Raw genomic sequence first — 17631 nt, forward strand, 5'->3', positions numbered from 1 at the left:
ATAGGAACACGGATTAATAGAAAGTAACACTATCACTTAATTTAAATCATTACTAGATCTCGATCCACGCAACCGTGCGAGTTTTTATTTTCATTTATTTTTATACAAATATTTTATTTTCAACTCTAAATTGGTATATATTATAATTTATATGTGTCTATCAATTTTTAAAACATAATAAGTTTACGGTATATTTTTTTCATTGAATAGATTGTTTCAAACTTTCACATGTATTTCTATCTTCTTCTATGTATATATTTTCGGATTATTATTTCATTATTAAAATCGTAACTATATATATAAAGATTAGTAAAATATTGTTTTATTGCCATATTCAAAGATATTGTAACATTTCACAAATTCAGAAATTTTTTAAAAAATTAAAATTTTTGCTTCATAGATTTATATTATCGAGTAAATAATTAAACATTTAGTTTTTGTTTAATTTTTAAAATAAACTATATAGTTTAAAATTTGTTTTCATTGGTTTAAGTTAGTAAAGATTAATCATTGTTAGATAATATGATTTTTGTTATTTAAATTTTTTTTTTATAATTTTATCTATTTAACATTAAATTATATCTATTTAATTTATACTATCTATAAATCTAGTGGATCTTCTATTGTTTAAATTCAATTATTGATAGTCCAATAAAAATTTCTAGTATGCCCAAAATTTAAATGATAGGATTATAGATTAAATTTAATATGACTATAAGAATATGTCCATTAGGTCCATTTTTTAAAAAAAAATCACACAAGATTCAAGGTTGTGACTTCTGTTTTAATATATAAGATTAATTATTTTGTAAAACAATTAAATACTTTATATAGTAGTAAATGGGGAAGTGCACAATTAATAAATGGGTTTTTGCCAAAACCAATCCAAATATTGATTCTAACCATAAAATTATCTTTATATATAAAAGACAGTTTAGTCTCTTCTTAGGCCATCCACGTTCGCTTCCTCTCTCGCCGACACGTGTCACTGACGACGAGGTGCTGCGTTTCATTAAACCGAACGCGTTATCTTCTGGGCCTCGCTCGATCTTTCTGTGTTGGGCCTTTTACACTCACATCCCGAACGATGTCACAACGTCTCCAACCCTAAGACACATTTCTCTCGCGTAACTCTTTTCTGCGCCGTCGACGCGTGACGTCTTCGATTCCTTCTTCTTCGATGAAACGGCCGGAGTTATGTCGTCGTCTTTATTCCAATTGCATTCAATCCCTCGCTCATTCAATCCCTCTCTCAGACTCTTCGATGCGCCCTTTGATCCCGAGCGGATCTGTATAAATATGTAAGATCTATAGATCCCCAACGCATCATCTCTTTCTTTCTCTTGAGACTTTCTGATTCCTGTTGCTATGTCTATTTCGAGAGTCTTCTTCTCTGACCTGAAGTCCGGCAAATGCTCCTCCGTCGTCGAGGCCCGGCTCCTATGGTTCTGGGAGGCGAGGAACGTCAAACGCGGTGGCGAGCTGATGTGGGTCGATATGCTACTTATGGACGTGAATGTAAGTTTGATTCTTCTTGATCTCCTTAGATCTGTTTACGTCATTTTCTGACTTCTAAATCTTATCTGTTTCAGTCGACTTTGATCCAAGCTACTATCAACCCGAATCGGCTTCCAAGGTTCCGAGATAGGCTCGCCGCCGGGACGATGTACTCTGTCTCTGGCTTTGACGTGGCTCGCTGTGCTCAGAACTTCAAGCTTGCGGACTCTTCTTTGATGATCCGGTTTAACGATTCCACCGAGTTTGACGTGTTATCTGATCCGGTCTCGCCAATACCTGCAGAGGGATTCCGGTTCCGTAACCAGACCGAGTTGGTTGGTTTAGCCAATACAAACACTCAGCTTCCAGGTACAGATGTGATCGTATCGTACATATGTATATTTATCTGTATGGGTTTTGTGCTTTATGTATTAAGCCACTGAGCTCTCTGATCTCAATATTAAACCTGTAGATATTATTGGTGAAATCGTGGCGGTGAAGAGCACCGTGTCTGACCCTCCGGAGGACAAGAACCGTGTCATGGTCACCGTCAAACTAGAAAATTAATTTATTTGTTTCTTTAACAACTTTCATATTTGCTTAATCATTTTAGCTGCACTAACTTTTGTTATATATGTGCAGTGATGTGTCTGTCACTCTTAGTCTGTTTGACGCTCAAGCCGTTTCATTCCACCAGAAGCTTGGAGGCATGCATGATGATCCTAAAGTGATTGTTGCCACAAGCATAAACCCAAAGATGGTTGGAGGTATTTCGTTGCTTATTTCGTATGTGGCATAAATTAATATGTGTAATTCCTTTTTCAGAAATTTTTACTATTTTGTGTAGGTCGTTTATTCCTCAACGCGACGTCAGGAACACATGTTTATTATGATAAGGAGACACATGCAGGAGAGTCTTTATTTTGCCGATAAGCTTGGTCTGTTTTGAGTATGTAATCAGACGTTGAGAGTTTGTGATGTTAACTTCGTGAACTTTTGTTCTGATTGGTGGCTAGAGACACTGGTCTTCCGTCTGCCGCACCTCTCTTGAAGTCTTATGCGAAGGTTGAGCCTGTGACAATTGCAGAGCTTAACCATTTTATCACTACAGATCCGCCCCAGGTAATGAGTTATGTATATGCAATTAGCTCATTCGTGTGTTTAATTATAAAGATTGTTTTTTGACTGCACGCAATGTTGATGTTTAAGCAGCAGGAAATAGATTTCTTATGCACTGCGAGAGTTTCTCGAGTTGAAGCGGACAAAGGGTGGTGCTATGTTGCGTGTTCTAAGTGCAGCAAGAAATTGCAACGCACTGTCACTTCTTTCGAATGTGCACGCTGTAATAATCCTCATGCGGTCGGATCTTTACGGTATGTATCGATTTGTTATAATATGATAGTTGGTCGCCTTCTTGATCACTTGCGTCACACTGATTCCACTTCGGTTTATTTGTTCTCTTTTAGTTATCGTGTTGAGATGGTTGTAACTGATGATACTGCGGAATGGACATTTGTTTGCTTTGATGGTGTTATGACTAAGTTGCATAATCTCAGGGCAAGTGAGGCGGTCCAGTTACTGGTAATATATAATTTGATTACTTATGTGGTTATTATATAATGTTGTTGACACTCTCGATGCTTCCATTAAATGACAAGGCTGAAGAAGGAGTGAACCCTGAGGATTCCGTGATGCCTCCGTTCGTTGCAGGAATGGAAGGCAAGACCTACACTTTCCAAGTCCTTGTCACGCCCTACAACTTCACCGTCAACCACAAGACGTTCACCGTATCGCGTATCATCAATGAGGTTGAGCGTGCACCAGCTCCAGAATTTGTCGATGATGTAAGTGCAATACTTATTATGATATTTCGCCATTAGCATATGCAGCGTATAACAATTTGAATGTAACAGGAAGGTGATGACAATGATGATGATGATGCGCCAGACGGACCTAACAACCGTGAGAAGTCTGGTTCCGGCAAGGGCAATTGTGAGTCATCAAAGAGGGCTGGAAAGGAGCCAGTCGGTAATATGCGTAAGAGGGCGCGTATTGCTTAAGATGGATCTTCGATAATAATCTCTCGATATTCTGCAGCTTAATAATGTTTCTGCATTCTTCTTTATTCTCATCTTTACTCTATCTATGTTATGGATTTTCTACAATCACGTTGTTTTTTTTTGTTTTTCAAACTCTCTACTTTATGGTTGCTATGGATGCTTTTTATATTGAGTTGACATAAGTTTAAAAAAGGAACAAGTTGATGCTTTATTTGATTCCGATGAGTTAATAAATGTTAGTGATTATTTTATTAAAAGATTTAGTGTTTTATTTTAATTGTGTACGTAAGTGGACGTCCATAATCATATTATGGACTACAAAAACTTTGGGTACGTTAGTATGAGTGTATGTATACAGTCCACGGTCTAATATAATTATGTATATGAGTATGAAAATATTTAATGTTCTTTAAATTGTGTGCATAAACTGACGTCCATAATCATATTATGTATTACAAAACTTTGGTTACGTGCATGAGTGTACGTCTGTTGTCCACAAGCTAATATAATTATTATTCTCCATGTATTTACGAAAGTTTTTCCTTTTTTTTTTTTTTTTTAAACTTAGTGTTATCGCATATTGACCTCCTGCATTAATTACTATGTCTGTAGCTATATATCTTTGACACTGAGAATGAGCTTCAAAACAGAAAGAGGGCGATCACGGAAGATCCTTCTTCACTGGCACTTGACGATAGTATCATCGTCCGCTTGATTGAGATGCTAGACATCCACAATCATCTAGCGAGGACTTTCAGACACGCAAGCGACCGGTACAAAGCCACTGGATCAATCGAATTCAGTATCACATTGGTCAGACAGCCAAACCGAGGTCGTCAATATGATCTTCCTACTGCGAATGAAATCGGTGGACTAATCGTTGGGGACTTATCTGCAACGTCAGTAGGAAAAGATATAGTGGTTGAGCTGAAGTCATCAGCACTTCAGAGGATAAGTGATCTTCACCCACTGCTGATGAGTCTTCAATATCCATTGTTATTTCCTTATGGGGATACCGGTTACCACGAGAGATTACCATACTGTGGACCAGAGGCATCCACTGTGAGAAGAGAATACATGACAATGCGTGAGTTCGATGCTTACCAAATCCAGACTAGGCCTTCAGAAGGAATGACAATAATTAAGGGTGGAAAACTGTTCCATCAGTATATTGTTGACGCGTACGTAGCTACCGAGACGGAGAGGCTGCGGTTTATTAGTCTGAATCAGAAGAAACTGAGAGCAGATCTATATAATAACGTATGCGACGCAGTTGAAATAGGCGATGCAGATGCAACGCAGCTTGGAAAAAAAGTCATCCTGCCTTCGTCCTTCACTGCTAGCCCTCGGTATATGTCTGAAAAATATCAAGACGCCATGGCTATCTGTCGTTGGTATGGAAATCCTCATCTGTTTATCACTGTCACCGCAAATCCAAATTGGGTAGAGCTCACCGATCATCTTGATGCATATGGGGGTGATTCCGCTAATAGTCGACCTGATCTGGAGTGTCGGATTTTCAAACTTAAGCTTGATGAGATGATGGCAGATTTTAAAAAGGGAGTATACTTCCCGAAACCCGACGCAGGTAAAAATACTACTATATACTAAACTATTATTATATGTTTTCGCTTATCAGTTTATAATATGTTCAGGATCGTTTTGAAAGTTTTTAAAATATCGGTGTGACATATAATATTACTACGATATTTTATGATAAATTTTATGTTTTCATATAAGAATTTATTTTGAAAGTTTACATACTTTTTAATTTTAATTATATAACTGAAATATATGTATAAATTCAAATGAGATGAACCATCATACTATAGAATATGATATTTAGTGATTATTTACATCAATTAAGAAAAGTTGTTTAAACAATAAACTGAATAAATTCTTAGTTCATTAGAATATATAAACCCTAAATAGTAGTAGACTCAAATTTATATATACGATCTAAATAAATTAATTGTACAAAAACATCATAATCTGCATCATATGTTTTACGAAGTGAAAATTAATTTGAACACACATAATATATAATCTGGATTATAGTGATTAGTTAAATCAATTATGTAGAGTTGTTTAAAAAATAAACCAAATATATTTTAATGTAAAAGAGTACACAAACGTTAATATCAGTAGACTGATGCTTTATATATACGATATGAATTAAAATAAAGTCGCACGTAATATATAATTGTTACATTATAAATACAAATGCATACTTTTATAATACCATCTTTACAACATTTATTATATTTAAACTTAAAATATAATCAATTTAAAATTATTATGATCATTAAAATGATATTAGACATATCTTTATAACTATTATTATTATTATTACTTTTGGTGTCCAGTCATAAATAAACTACGTTTCAGTTTCTAATTATACTTTCTGATATGTTGTCCTTGACTTATAAGTAACTCATGCCGAAAATATATTTTTAAAATTTTTTTCCTTAAAGTTATATGAAATATTTAAAAACAGTTCAATATCTAATTCCATAGTAGTTTCATTAATTTATTTTTTTATTTGACCTTAATATAGTTATTTCTCATATCATTGTAGCTGTCTACACAATCGAATTTCAAAAGCGAGGTTTACCGCATGCCCATATCTTATTGTGGTTGAAAGGGATCAGAAAAGACGTTATAGCCGCGATGATTGACGAATACATCTCAGCAGAGTTTCCCGATAAGGAAGTTGATAGAGAAGGATTTGAACTGGTTGAGCGTCATATGATCCATGGTCCGTGTGGCAGGATGCGCCCCAAGTCACCGTGCATGGACAAGGGAGAGTGCACAAAGAACTTCCCTAAACCTTTATCTGAGCATACAAGAATTGACAAATCTGGGTTTGTCGTTTATAGAAGGAGGTCTGATGATACGTCTTTTGTCGTTAAGAACGACATACAAGTGGACAATCGATTTGTTGTGCCTCATAACCTTGGCCTGCTGAAGAAATATCAAGCACATATAAACGTTGAGTGGTGCTGCAGAACTAGCGCAATAAAATATCTGTTTCAAGTATATCACTAAAGGCGTTGATCGAGCAACTGCTCTTCTAGAGATGAATGATCCAGGTACCAATGTCGAAGGGGGTAAAAAGAAGAATGATGGTCAAGAATGATGGTCAAGCGACTAGGTAACAGGTTGTTGCAGCGAAATCATGACTGGGACGGATGTTGGAGAAGAGGTTTTGATTCCTAGGATACAGCTGAGTCCCACCGACACGATTCATCCTTTCGTCTTTCGTCGACGCCAGTTCCCAATCAGGCTATGTTACGCCATGACAATAAACAAGAGTCAAGGCCAGAGCTTAAGACAAGTTGCTTTATACCTTCCTCGCCCTGTTTTTACTCACGGACAGTTGTACGTTGCCATGTCCAGAGTGACAACCCCAGCTGGTCTGAAGATATTAGACGAGACTTCCGACAAAGACGGTGAAGATGGAGTTACCAATATCGTATACAAGGAAATTTTCAGGGATGTTCGAGTGACTCAGGTTAGAACTAACAAATTTTACTTAAAAAACAATATCGCATTGATTTCGTTTTCAGTAATTAACTACACCATTGTTTTGCACTGCTCGCTCCGACTACCTCACGAATACACCATTGTTTTGATTCAGATATTTTTTTCAGAAAACTGCTTTCTTAATTTTCAGTCAGGCGACATCTATGTTTTGTTTTTGTTTACCTTTTGGTGCACGAGTTGTCGATGACCTATCCATGAAAAAAAAAAATATTAAAACATGCACCAATGTCGAAAGATTAGGTTCATCCATCTTAATTCATTTAAGATTTACGTATCAGTTTACATAAATACCTTTCATATACATAAAAAAACAAATTAAAAAAGGAATTGGCATTATGAGTCATATAATTTGCATGAAGTGTTAGTTATACGTAAAAAACGAATATTAACAATTCGGGTCAAACTTCAAATGTATTTAATACAAATCCAACTAAACAATTTGTGTTCATAAGTTAATAATTAGCTTATACGCTTCTAAATTATAATCAAGCAACTTAGCGATAATATATTATACAAAAGTTAAGTATTCAATGTAACTTAGATTCACCAATTGCGATTACAAACTATCACTTCTTTACGAATAATACAAAAATGATAAAATCTAATACTTATAACTGTAATATAGTCATCTATCGAGAGTTACATGACTTAATGAAGATAAAAACAAACAAATGTGTTATCTTTTACTATATACAACACCGTAAATTAATTCTTCATAGTCGCATCAATTCAATTGGAATTTAGCCGTTTTGGAATACTCGGATGTATGAACAAAAAAAATAATAATAAATTAATCATTTTGACATCCGCACAATCTTAGGATTAAGAATTCACGCAACTGATTAAAAAAAAAAACATCCAAATGCATTTAAAATTATTTTTTACACCGTATTAAACGAATATACGCCAAAAAAAAAAAACATCATTCAACCGTTCAACAATACAACGTAATCTTAATAAAAGGTATTAAATTTAGGCCACGTAATGTCTCATTATAACTGAAATGTAAATTAAAACCAACAATCTTCTATGTAACATCAATTACACACAAATGTTCATACAAAAAAAAAACTCATTTTACACATTATATTAACATCTAATACACGTACGGGAGCATACGAATACAACCTGATCTCTCATTATATTAGATAATAAAAATCCCAAATACTGGTATCAGTCATGTCAGAAAACGATTATGATTCCGACGAGAGTATCGGTAGCTGTGAAGGAAACCCCCCGTTCACAGACCCCGCAAACTATTTCCAGTGTATGAAATCTATCAAAGGACTCACCCATCTTCGTCAATCTGCAGATGGAGGCTATGACAACGGTATATACATTTATGGTATATTAATGTTGTGCAGAGGCGATTTTGCTGAGGGGAAAGAGTACATCGATAAACTATCTTGGAAAACTAATCAGGATAGATCCCCACAGTGCTTGACCACGATTAAAACTTCACTTAGATCGATCAAAGTTATTTTGAAGATAAGGTATTTAGCAAATACAGCCAGGATGGAGCCTGAAGCAGAATGTCACCAGCATAATATGGACAGCGCATGCGAAGATTGTTATTATTTTAAGAAGATGAACGAATTTAGTGACTACATACGCACAAAGAAACCGTGAACAAACCCGCCAAATTTATTGAAACATTATTTAAATTAAACTTTTGCATCAAGCTTAATAACAAATAATAAGATTTCTCCAATTTATACATTATTCTTCCGTACAAAATTCACATGTGTATATATGCATCTTGAAAAAAAAAACAAAAGGCCTCGAATAATAAAAGGATGCTTTGGGGGTTTGGGTCGTACTCACGTAAATAATTTTATAAGGTAGTCTAATGGAGGATAGCTAAAACTAAACTTTTGAAATAATAGCGAAGATTACTCTCATAGTAATATATGATACTAAAATCGAACTCATAACCAGTATATTATAACTTAAAAGTTCTCATCTGTGTTGTTTGTATATGATATCATCTATATCATAATTATAAATTATTCATAAATATATGAAATTGTTTTATTCAAACTTCCCTACCCCATATTCAATCAAATGCAAAACCAACCTAAAGAGATAGTAAAAGTACTATATATATAACCCTTATGACAAAACAAAAAACAAGAAAGTTATTTTACAATTATGTCCTTCGTAAATCTACACGTAAAAATGAAAGTCTACATATCTGTAGACGTCAATACAAGTTTATATCGTAATTTGATCGTATAAATTAATTTTAAAAGTGTACAAAAATATTTTTTGTGAAACTTTAAACTAATCATTAATATAAGGGTTAATATGAAGTTGAGAAATGGAAATTTTATATAACTGAACAATTTAAAAGAATACATATTGATTTGGTACATGTGTTAGACAATGTTTATGGTTTAAAATAAAATGTTGTAGCATGTTATGTCTTTTAAGGTTAAATTCTTAGGGTAATATTTTAGATTGATATGTTTTTGTTTTATTGATTAAAATTTGCATACTAGTGTTGAGTAGTTTATATATCTGGATATTTGATACAATAATTGAGACTCTTTTGATTATCAAGCAAACATTTAGGGTTTGAGTTTTGTAGACTTACAATTTAGTCTACTGTAATTAGTGTTTTTAAAAAATATCATTATTTTAAAATTTAAATATGAAATTATATATTATAAATATTAAAAAATAATGAAAGAAATTTATTAATTCATATATAAATTGCTAAAAATATAAAGGAAGTAGGAAAATAAAAATATGTGTAGACTGATAAAGAAGTCTACTCTCAACGAATTTAACCTAACCGGATGTAACCAACAAAATTCTAACCTAATCAAATTTAAACCAGCCTTACCGCTGCAAACTGATAAAAAAGTCGACTCCCACTGAATTTAACCTAACTGAATTTAACCAAGTTAATTTTAACCAAATTTAATTTTAGTAGATTTCAAAAGAAGTCTACAGTGTCGTAAATTTTAACCTGGTTACAATTTTTGTCTCCCTATATAAATGAAATTTATACTATCTCTATCTAAAATGACTGCACAAGTTTATAAAACTCACTCACTTCTCTCTAAAACTCTCTCTTCTCTCTAAAATTCTCTCATTTCTCTCTTTTTTTTCTCTAAAACCCTTTCATGTCTTTCTCACAATATTATCTTGTTATTATAGGTATTATGATTCATGGTTTTCATCTTGTCCTTTAAAAATGTAAGTTTTAGATTTATAAATTTTAAATGTGTGTTTTTATGCTATGTCTTTCTCAAAATATTATTTTGTTTTTGTAGGTATTATCATTCATGGTTTTCATCTTCTCTAAAAGTGTAAGTTTTAGATCTATAGATTTTAAATTCATATTTTAATGTTATGTCTTTCTCACAATATTATCTTGTTTTATAGGTACTATCATTCATGGTTTTCATCTTCTCCTCTAAAAATGTAAGTTTTAAATCTATAGATTTTAAATGTGTATTTATATGTTCATATTCAAATAAAGTTATAGATTCAAATCTGTACATTTACTTTGCTACTATTTTATCTTACGAATTCTGTTTTTAAAGTATTTTCAGATTTAAAACTATTTTTCACATTTTAAAATGTACAGATTTTTTCAGATCTGAAAATTATTAGATAATGTAGACTTCTAATGAAGTCTACTTATAAGCTAAAGCTAGTAAACTTCAAAAAAGTATACTAAACCACTAATTTTAAGCAGACTTCATTGGAAGTTTACAAAAATATGACTTCAATTTTTTTCCTATGTTTTATTAATAATTTTATCTTATTTTTCAGGTATTTTCTTCCATGGTTAATATCTCTCTATCCAAAAATGTAAGATTTACATCTATTGATTTTAAATATGTGTTTTTGTATTTATATTTAAATAAAATTACATATTCAAACTTTATGTCTTTAATTTACTACTATTTTGTCTTATAAATTCTATTTTCTAAAATGTTTTAGATCTAAACTTATTTTCATATTTTTTAATGTATTTATTTTTCAGATCTAAAACTTTTCTGACAAAGTAGACTTCAAAAGTCAGGGCTAGTAGACTTAAACTAAAGTCTACTCTACCATAAATTTGAAGTAGACTTAATAAAAAGTCTACTAAAATATGATTTAATTTTTTTATCTTATGTTTTTCTCGTAACTTTATATTACTTTGCATGTACTTTTTTCCAACATTCATTTGAGGCATCAAGATTATGAAAAGTCAAACACGTTCTGAAGAATATTTTTTAATAAATTTCCTTGTAATAATTTGTCATAATAAAATATTCATTTGTAAACAATTATATGATGCATAATCTATAAACATTGTATTATTTTTTAGTTGTGTTTGACTTGTATGATATTATTAATTTTTGTTAGCTATCAATTTTTTTCACAAGATACTCTAATCAACCAAACGATTAAAACCTTCATAAGCTAAAACAATAACTAACACACATGTGAGAAGAAGAAAATCTACACAAAATTCCTAAGAAGTTTGAAGAGTAAAACTAATCACAAAATTTTGTAGTAAGTTTCAAGTGTATACTTCAAACAACAAAATGCAGAAGCAAACTACTAACACACTGTAATATAATTAAATCATGAAAATATGATGACTAATACACAAACATACTGTTAATAGTATTTACGACGTAGACTTCAACATCAATCTACTTTTGTAGACTTCCAAAGATGTCTATACTTATTATCTAACATATAGTCAAACCAAAAATTTGTAGTCTACTTGGCACTGTCTTGATACACAAAGGCGTACAATATGTATCTTACATAACTCGATCAAGTTCCGCACTTGTCGATCATTCGTGACATGCATATTCTGAGTATCATGACCCATTTGCTCTAAAGTTACGTCTGGTAAGGAATATGCTAGCTCCACCATCTCAGTTTTTTTGTCGAGATCATAATATTCTTGTGTCATCTCAACAAGTTCACCATGTGTACAAAATAAGCGAAGAAAAATTTCATGTTTGATAATATTACAAAGTAGATTTACAAAGACGTTTACACTTATTAGCTAACTAGATATTGAAACAAAAATGTTGATAATTTCATAACTATAAAAGATCATCTTTTCAAAATAGTTCAAGACCATTAGGATTAACTAACACACACTATCAAACTAAAAAATCTTGAAAATACATTATGAATAATACACAAATCCATTTTTTATAGATTTTTTTACATAGACTTTATATTCCGTCTACACACTAATAGACTTTCTTTTCAGTTTACGTTTGTAGACTATCAAGTAGGTCTATAATTTGGGTTAATTTTTGCAGTTGAAAAATCCACGGGTTAGTATTTGTATTTTTTTTTAAAAGTTATAATTTTATACGTGTAGACTTTCTTTTCATTTTACATTTTGAAAAATGTTAGTTTTTGCAATTGACCAGAATTCAAGAGGATTTGACTTTCAAAAGTAGACTTCATTTACAGTCTATATTTTTAATTTTTTTAGAAAATGTTAGTTTTTGCAATTGACCAAGTTTGACTTTCTACAAATAGATTGAAATGAACGTCTACACAAGTGTAGACTTGAAGTCTACTCCTAAATTTGACAGATTAGTTTTGCATTTGACCAAAATAAAATAATAAACTTCATATGCAGTCTACGTTTTTTTTCTGAGAATAGTAGACTAAACATGAAGTCTACACTATTTTTTTTTTATTTGGTCAACTTTATAATATTTTAGTCAAATACAAAACTAACATATTCAACGCAATCAAAGTTTTGGTCAAATGCAAAACTGACATTTTGTATACTTCTCTAGCACTCTACATAATGTAGACTTCTGGTGAAGTCTATTATGAAAAGTCAAAAGTTGCCCAAAGTTCGGTCAAATGCAAAAACTAAACTCTTTACGTAGACTTTTTAGTAAGTCTACCTACTTTTTTGTTTTTGTTTTCAAATGTTAAGATGTACTATACAAAAAAATTATTTTGGTCAATTGCAAAAGAAACATGTGCGTTGAAAAGTAGACCACATCGTAAGTATACACATAAGCGTAGATATACGAAACAGTATACTATCGCGAAAAAGATCTGAAAAATGACGAAAACTCAGTAAATAGTTATTTTTTCCGGTGTAAAGTTTCTTTCCGCCCTTTACCACCGTCCAAGCTCCAAATATGACCAAAAAGAACCACCTTTCTCAACTCACAGCTGAATAAACTCGAAAATCTGAAAGTTTAGATTATAAAAATGGAAGTTATAGGAGTTTTTTAGATGAAAATAGAGAGGAAATGAGAGAAAATGAAGATTTGTTAGTTTAGAAAGAGAAAAAGTGGTTACAAATTGAATTCTTGAGTTTTTAAGAGCTCAAAAATGGTGGTTCATGGTGGTTGGAAAATTGATGATGATGACATTGTTGTAAATAAGAAGAAATGTTTAGGGTGTAATAGTTTTTTTCTCATTTTCGAAATAATTAAATAATTAATTAATAATGACACTTTTATAAATAATTCAAAAACATAAGGAGAGTTTGGAATTTCAAAGGTGAATAGTAATGACAAAAAAAAGAGGTTGGTTCTCGGGTTAACTCCAAATCGTAGGTTGGTTTTGAAAAAATACCGTAAATAAATGTATTTACTATGAAAAAAACCAAAAACATAATGAAACCGAAGGTACTTTCACATTGTAAAATTTGGAATATTTTTTAAGTAAGATTTGAAGAAAGGTGTTTGATTCGAACAGACGGAGAAACTATAAACTGTCAACAGAGCAAGAAAAGTCAAAATAACAAAACCACGTTGTTGTACTAGTAAAACGAGTCTCTTCTTCTAGGCGACTGGGATCATCTCAGGGTAATCTACGGCTGTGAGGGGTGCTTCTGGTAGAAGGCAGCCGGAGCAGCAACCTGAGCCGGTGCGGAGCTGACATCTTCTTCCTTGGGAGCATGGATGATGACAACATCAGGCAATGGTGTCTTTGGTCCCAATACACCCTTAGGGTCCCAGTCAAGCATGGCCTTCACCTTGATTCCAAGCACACCCTTCACATTTGGGTTTTAACCAGACGGTTGTGAGGGGTGCTTCTGGTAGAAGGCAGCCGGAGCAGCAACCTGAGCCGGTGCGGAGCTGACATCTTCTTCCTTGGGAGCATGGATGATGACAACATCAGGCAATGGTGTCTTTGGTCCCAATACACCCTTAGGGTCCCAGTCAAGCATGGCCTTCACCTTGATTCCAAGCACACCCTGCACATTTGGGTTTTAACCAGACTCAGGTTACACATTTCTGGATCATATAATCAGTCAATAAGAAGAAAATTAAATGAGGAACTCAGGAAGAATAAAATCAAACATGTCTGAGCAAAACATGTCTCACTGCAGAGTCGGTGTACTCCTTGGTGGGTTGACCAGAGGAAACCATGTAACCGTCCTTGAATTTCATGGACTTGGCACGTGCTGCACGAAGCTTTCCATTCACAATGACCTGACAGTAAGCATTTCAAATCAACACTGTCAGAGATTGTTATGTGGAGAGAAAATGAAAACGATTAGAGAGTACTGGGATTTGTCATCACCTCACATCCCTTAGCGCCACTCTCCATGAAGAATCTCAAGACACCATAGCAAGCCCTATACACCACAACATCATTCCAATATCAGCAAGACACATCACAACTACACAACATCATAGAGAAACTGCCACTGTCCCTATGAAGGAAATGGCTTGATGACTAAAGAAAATAGCGGATAGACCTTTGAGGTTGAAGATTATACCTCCGAAACCACCAGGATGCAATCTCGTTTCGGTTCAGTAGAGTGTGTTAGTGTATACTGTCGTCTTGTTACTTGGTGGTAGATAACAAGTTAACACAGTTGAGAAAATTGCACAGAGGAAAGTTAAATCTATGTTAGAAGGATCCTAAAGAATATCGTGTAACACCCGACCACCCACGCCCACTCACTCGGCCTGTGGACCCCATCCCTCTGACGAGCAGTTCATTAATTTTTTCAAGGCCCGAAAGTCTTGTTTACTGACCCTGCAATCACTACATGACCTTTTCCCGTGCTTTGGCCTCACTCACACGGTATCGCGAATCACTTCTCGATAGGCCACCATCCTTTCATTACTCCAGCCCAAAACACACTTAAGCATGAAGTACTAAACGGATGTGTGACGAAAAAGGTAAGTCAACATTGATAACATAAGTAACCAAATCAATTCTTTTAATCCTTTCCACATATACCAAAAATCGGGATGTTACATATCATCCATCAAAGAGTAGCCAAGACCGGCGAGACCAAGTTTGGTTCCTGTGTTAGCATTGTCACTTTGCAGAACCATCTCGTTACTTTTGTTAGTTATTGTCTTTGAAATCTGATGTACCTACTCTGTTTATATTTGGTTATGTAAAGTCTTTTACATAATAAAGTCTTTTACGTAAATTTGTAGCAATACTTAGAGCGTTTATGTAAATGAGTCTTTCTCTTTTGTTCTATTTTCATTGTCTTCCTATTAAGCAAGATAACAAAAAGTCTTAGATAAAAGAGTAATATAAGTTTTTATTATTGTTTTAAGTGATTGTGAAGACAAATAAGAAAATCTCTACGTTTACTCTTTGATCTATGTTTTTTCCTTACTCACAAGTAGTAGTTATATGGCGTAGAAGGAAATAGAAAAAAAAAACTTACCATTTACCATTATTACAAACTATCCAGTTTAAAAAACGTACTCTTAGTAATTAAAAAGAAGATATATTTTCTTAAAAAAATATTAATAGTCAAACAAAACAAAAGGAGAGAAATATGTTAAACTATATATTTTGTATTACGTAGACTATGGAAGTCTCTAAACACAGATACAATAGGCATAAATTTTATTTATTGGACTCAAAATAAGATTCTGTATTGTAATCAAAATCGGAAGCAGATAAATTAGGTATTAAACAAAACGTTTATTCAGTGCTATTTGCACGCCTCGAGTTAACTTATGCCTTGCACCCAGCATTACATTCTGCTAAGCTCTTGAAACTAAGTGACTTGCGTGGGGAGGCAATGTGACAGGTAGCACAACTTCGATTTTTGTCATTAGTGTCGCAATTGACTGGTACGCAAAATCCCGCATTACCACCTTGGCCATCGACAACTATATAAAAAAAAAGCAACAGCAATATCACTTGGATATCATGATGTGATTGCAATGATAATATAGATATATGATGAGAAAAGGGAAAATAGTATAAACACATACATTCATGAAGAGGAAATAATGTAATCAGGATGGCGCAAAAGATAGCAAACTGTGATGAAGACATATCGTTCTTCGTGATATTATTACGATAAAGAGACGTTTATTAGAATTTTTATTTTTTTGGTTTACTAGTTTGATGGTTGTAATTTCTATTTAAGATCATAATTAATTTATAGATAGAACAATGTAATTAGTAATGCATGTCTTGTACTGTAATCCTTAAAAATTGATTAGATTTGTTTGACTTGTTTTTTTTCTAATTAGTGTGTGGTTATCATATTTGTGTTCAACTCTTTTTTCCTTATTAAGTTGGTTATAGAAATTTTCAAACTATTGTGTGGTAATCATATTGAAAAATATATCTATACTATTAAAATAGAATCTCTAATATGATTTTGCCCTCATGATTTTTTGAGTTATTTACATTCTTATGCCATTCCCTTTTTAAAAAAAAACTCTAAATTAACTTTGCCATATATGGCTCAACCAATGAGATGCTCCCATCTTAAATCCATGCATGAATTCCACATTTTTGTAAAGGCCCATTGTTGGTTTTGTTACGAGGTATCATATAATTGTGTAGGAAATGCAACAAAATCGTTTGGTTAAAAGAAGTTCTTATTGGAAGTTAGTTAAAAAAAATTTAGGTGTGAGTATTTACTTTTTTTGTCAAAAATAGGTATTTATTTTTTTGTATTTAGAGTGGCGGTTGTATTTATATATTTTTAAATTGTATTGATTTTTTTTATAATATATAAATACATGTAGCTATATAATGACATCTAATTATATTATTGTATATATAATTTTGTATTTAATTACATTTTATGGTGCTTTATTTTTTTTTTTTCAAGGTATGTTTTATTTCTAAATGATTTTAAAAATATATCATGTACCATGACAATAAATGTTTTTAATCAAAAACAACAAACAATATGACAATAAATGTTTTTAATGATATCATTGTTATTGGTAAATTAAAAAAAAATCTGATAATAGTATTAGTTGTTCGAAATATCTATTTTAAATTTACAAAGTGTCCTTACTTTTATTCCACAATAGTGGAACCAAATAAAAATAAAACTACTGTCAATATACACTAAATCCATCATAATTTCTTCATGCAAATATCTTATTAAATAAAGTTGACATATCTGCTTTCTCAGGCGTCCACGTCACTCTGGAGAGGGGGGGGCTTTCTCGCCACGTGTCGCCTCACCAAACAAACGATTTCTGTGTAATCCGGTCTTATTCCAACTGGGCTTTTATTAAATTTTATTATTAAGCTCAATATTATGTCAAGCCCACGTATCATTAGC

The 17631-nt window shown here is 32.6% G+C and overlaps 4 protein-coding genes across 4 annotated transcripts; 3 read left to right on the forward strand and 1 right to left on the reverse strand.

Annotated features, from left to right (window-relative positions):
• Positions 1-1368: 1368 nt before the first annotated feature.
• Positions 1369-3768, forward strand: LOC106391836. The gene is made up of 10 exons (XM_048755494.1): positions 1369-1518; positions 1593-1866; positions 1934-2006; positions 2140-2264; positions 2345-2411; positions 2514-2619; positions 2707-2870; positions 2964-3078; positions 3156-3341; positions 3411-3768. The coding sequence occupies exons 1-10, from the start codon at positions 1369-1371 to the stop codon at positions 3555-3557; spliced, it is 1407 nt and encodes a 468-aa protein (XP_048611451.1). The 3' UTR covers positions 3558-3768.
• Positions 3769-4031: 263 nt separating this feature from the next.
• LOC125585803 lies at positions 4032-6605 on the forward strand. Its single transcript, XM_048755495.1, has 3 exons — positions 4032-4037; positions 4170-5145; positions 6136-6605. The coding sequence occupies exons 1-3, from the start codon at positions 4032-4034 to the stop codon at positions 6603-6605; spliced, it is 1452 nt and encodes a 483-aa protein (XP_048611452.1).
• Positions 6606-6735: 130 nt separating this feature from the next.
• Positions 6736-7755, forward strand: LOC106392853 (ATP-dependent DNA helicase PIF1-like). Its single transcript, XM_013833631.1, has 2 exons — positions 6736-7071; positions 7729-7755. The coding sequence occupies exons 1-2, from the start codon at positions 6736-6738 to the stop codon at positions 7753-7755; spliced, it is 363 nt and encodes a 120-aa protein (XP_013689085.1).
• A 6168-nt stretch (positions 7756-13923) lies between these two features.
• Positions 13924-15406, reverse strand: LOC106392854 (40S ribosomal protein S3-2-like). Its single transcript, XM_048755496.1, has 5 exons — positions 15327-15406; positions 14640-14694; positions 14417-14548; positions 14176-14310; positions 13924-14088 (listed from the first exon to the last, which is right to left on the reverse strand). The coding sequence occupies exons 1-5, from the start codon at positions 15404-15406 to the stop codon at positions 13924-13926; spliced, it is 567 nt and encodes a 188-aa protein (XP_048611453.1).
• Between the last annotated feature and the right edge of the window lie 2225 nt (positions 15407-17631).

Source organism: Brassica napus, chromosome C4, assembly GCF_020379485.1.
Source record: "Brassica napus cultivar Da-Ae chromosome C4, Da-Ae, whole genome shotgun sequence".
Classification (NCBI taxonomy): Eukaryota; Viridiplantae; Streptophyta; class Magnoliopsida; order Brassicales; family Brassicaceae; genus Brassica; species Brassica napus.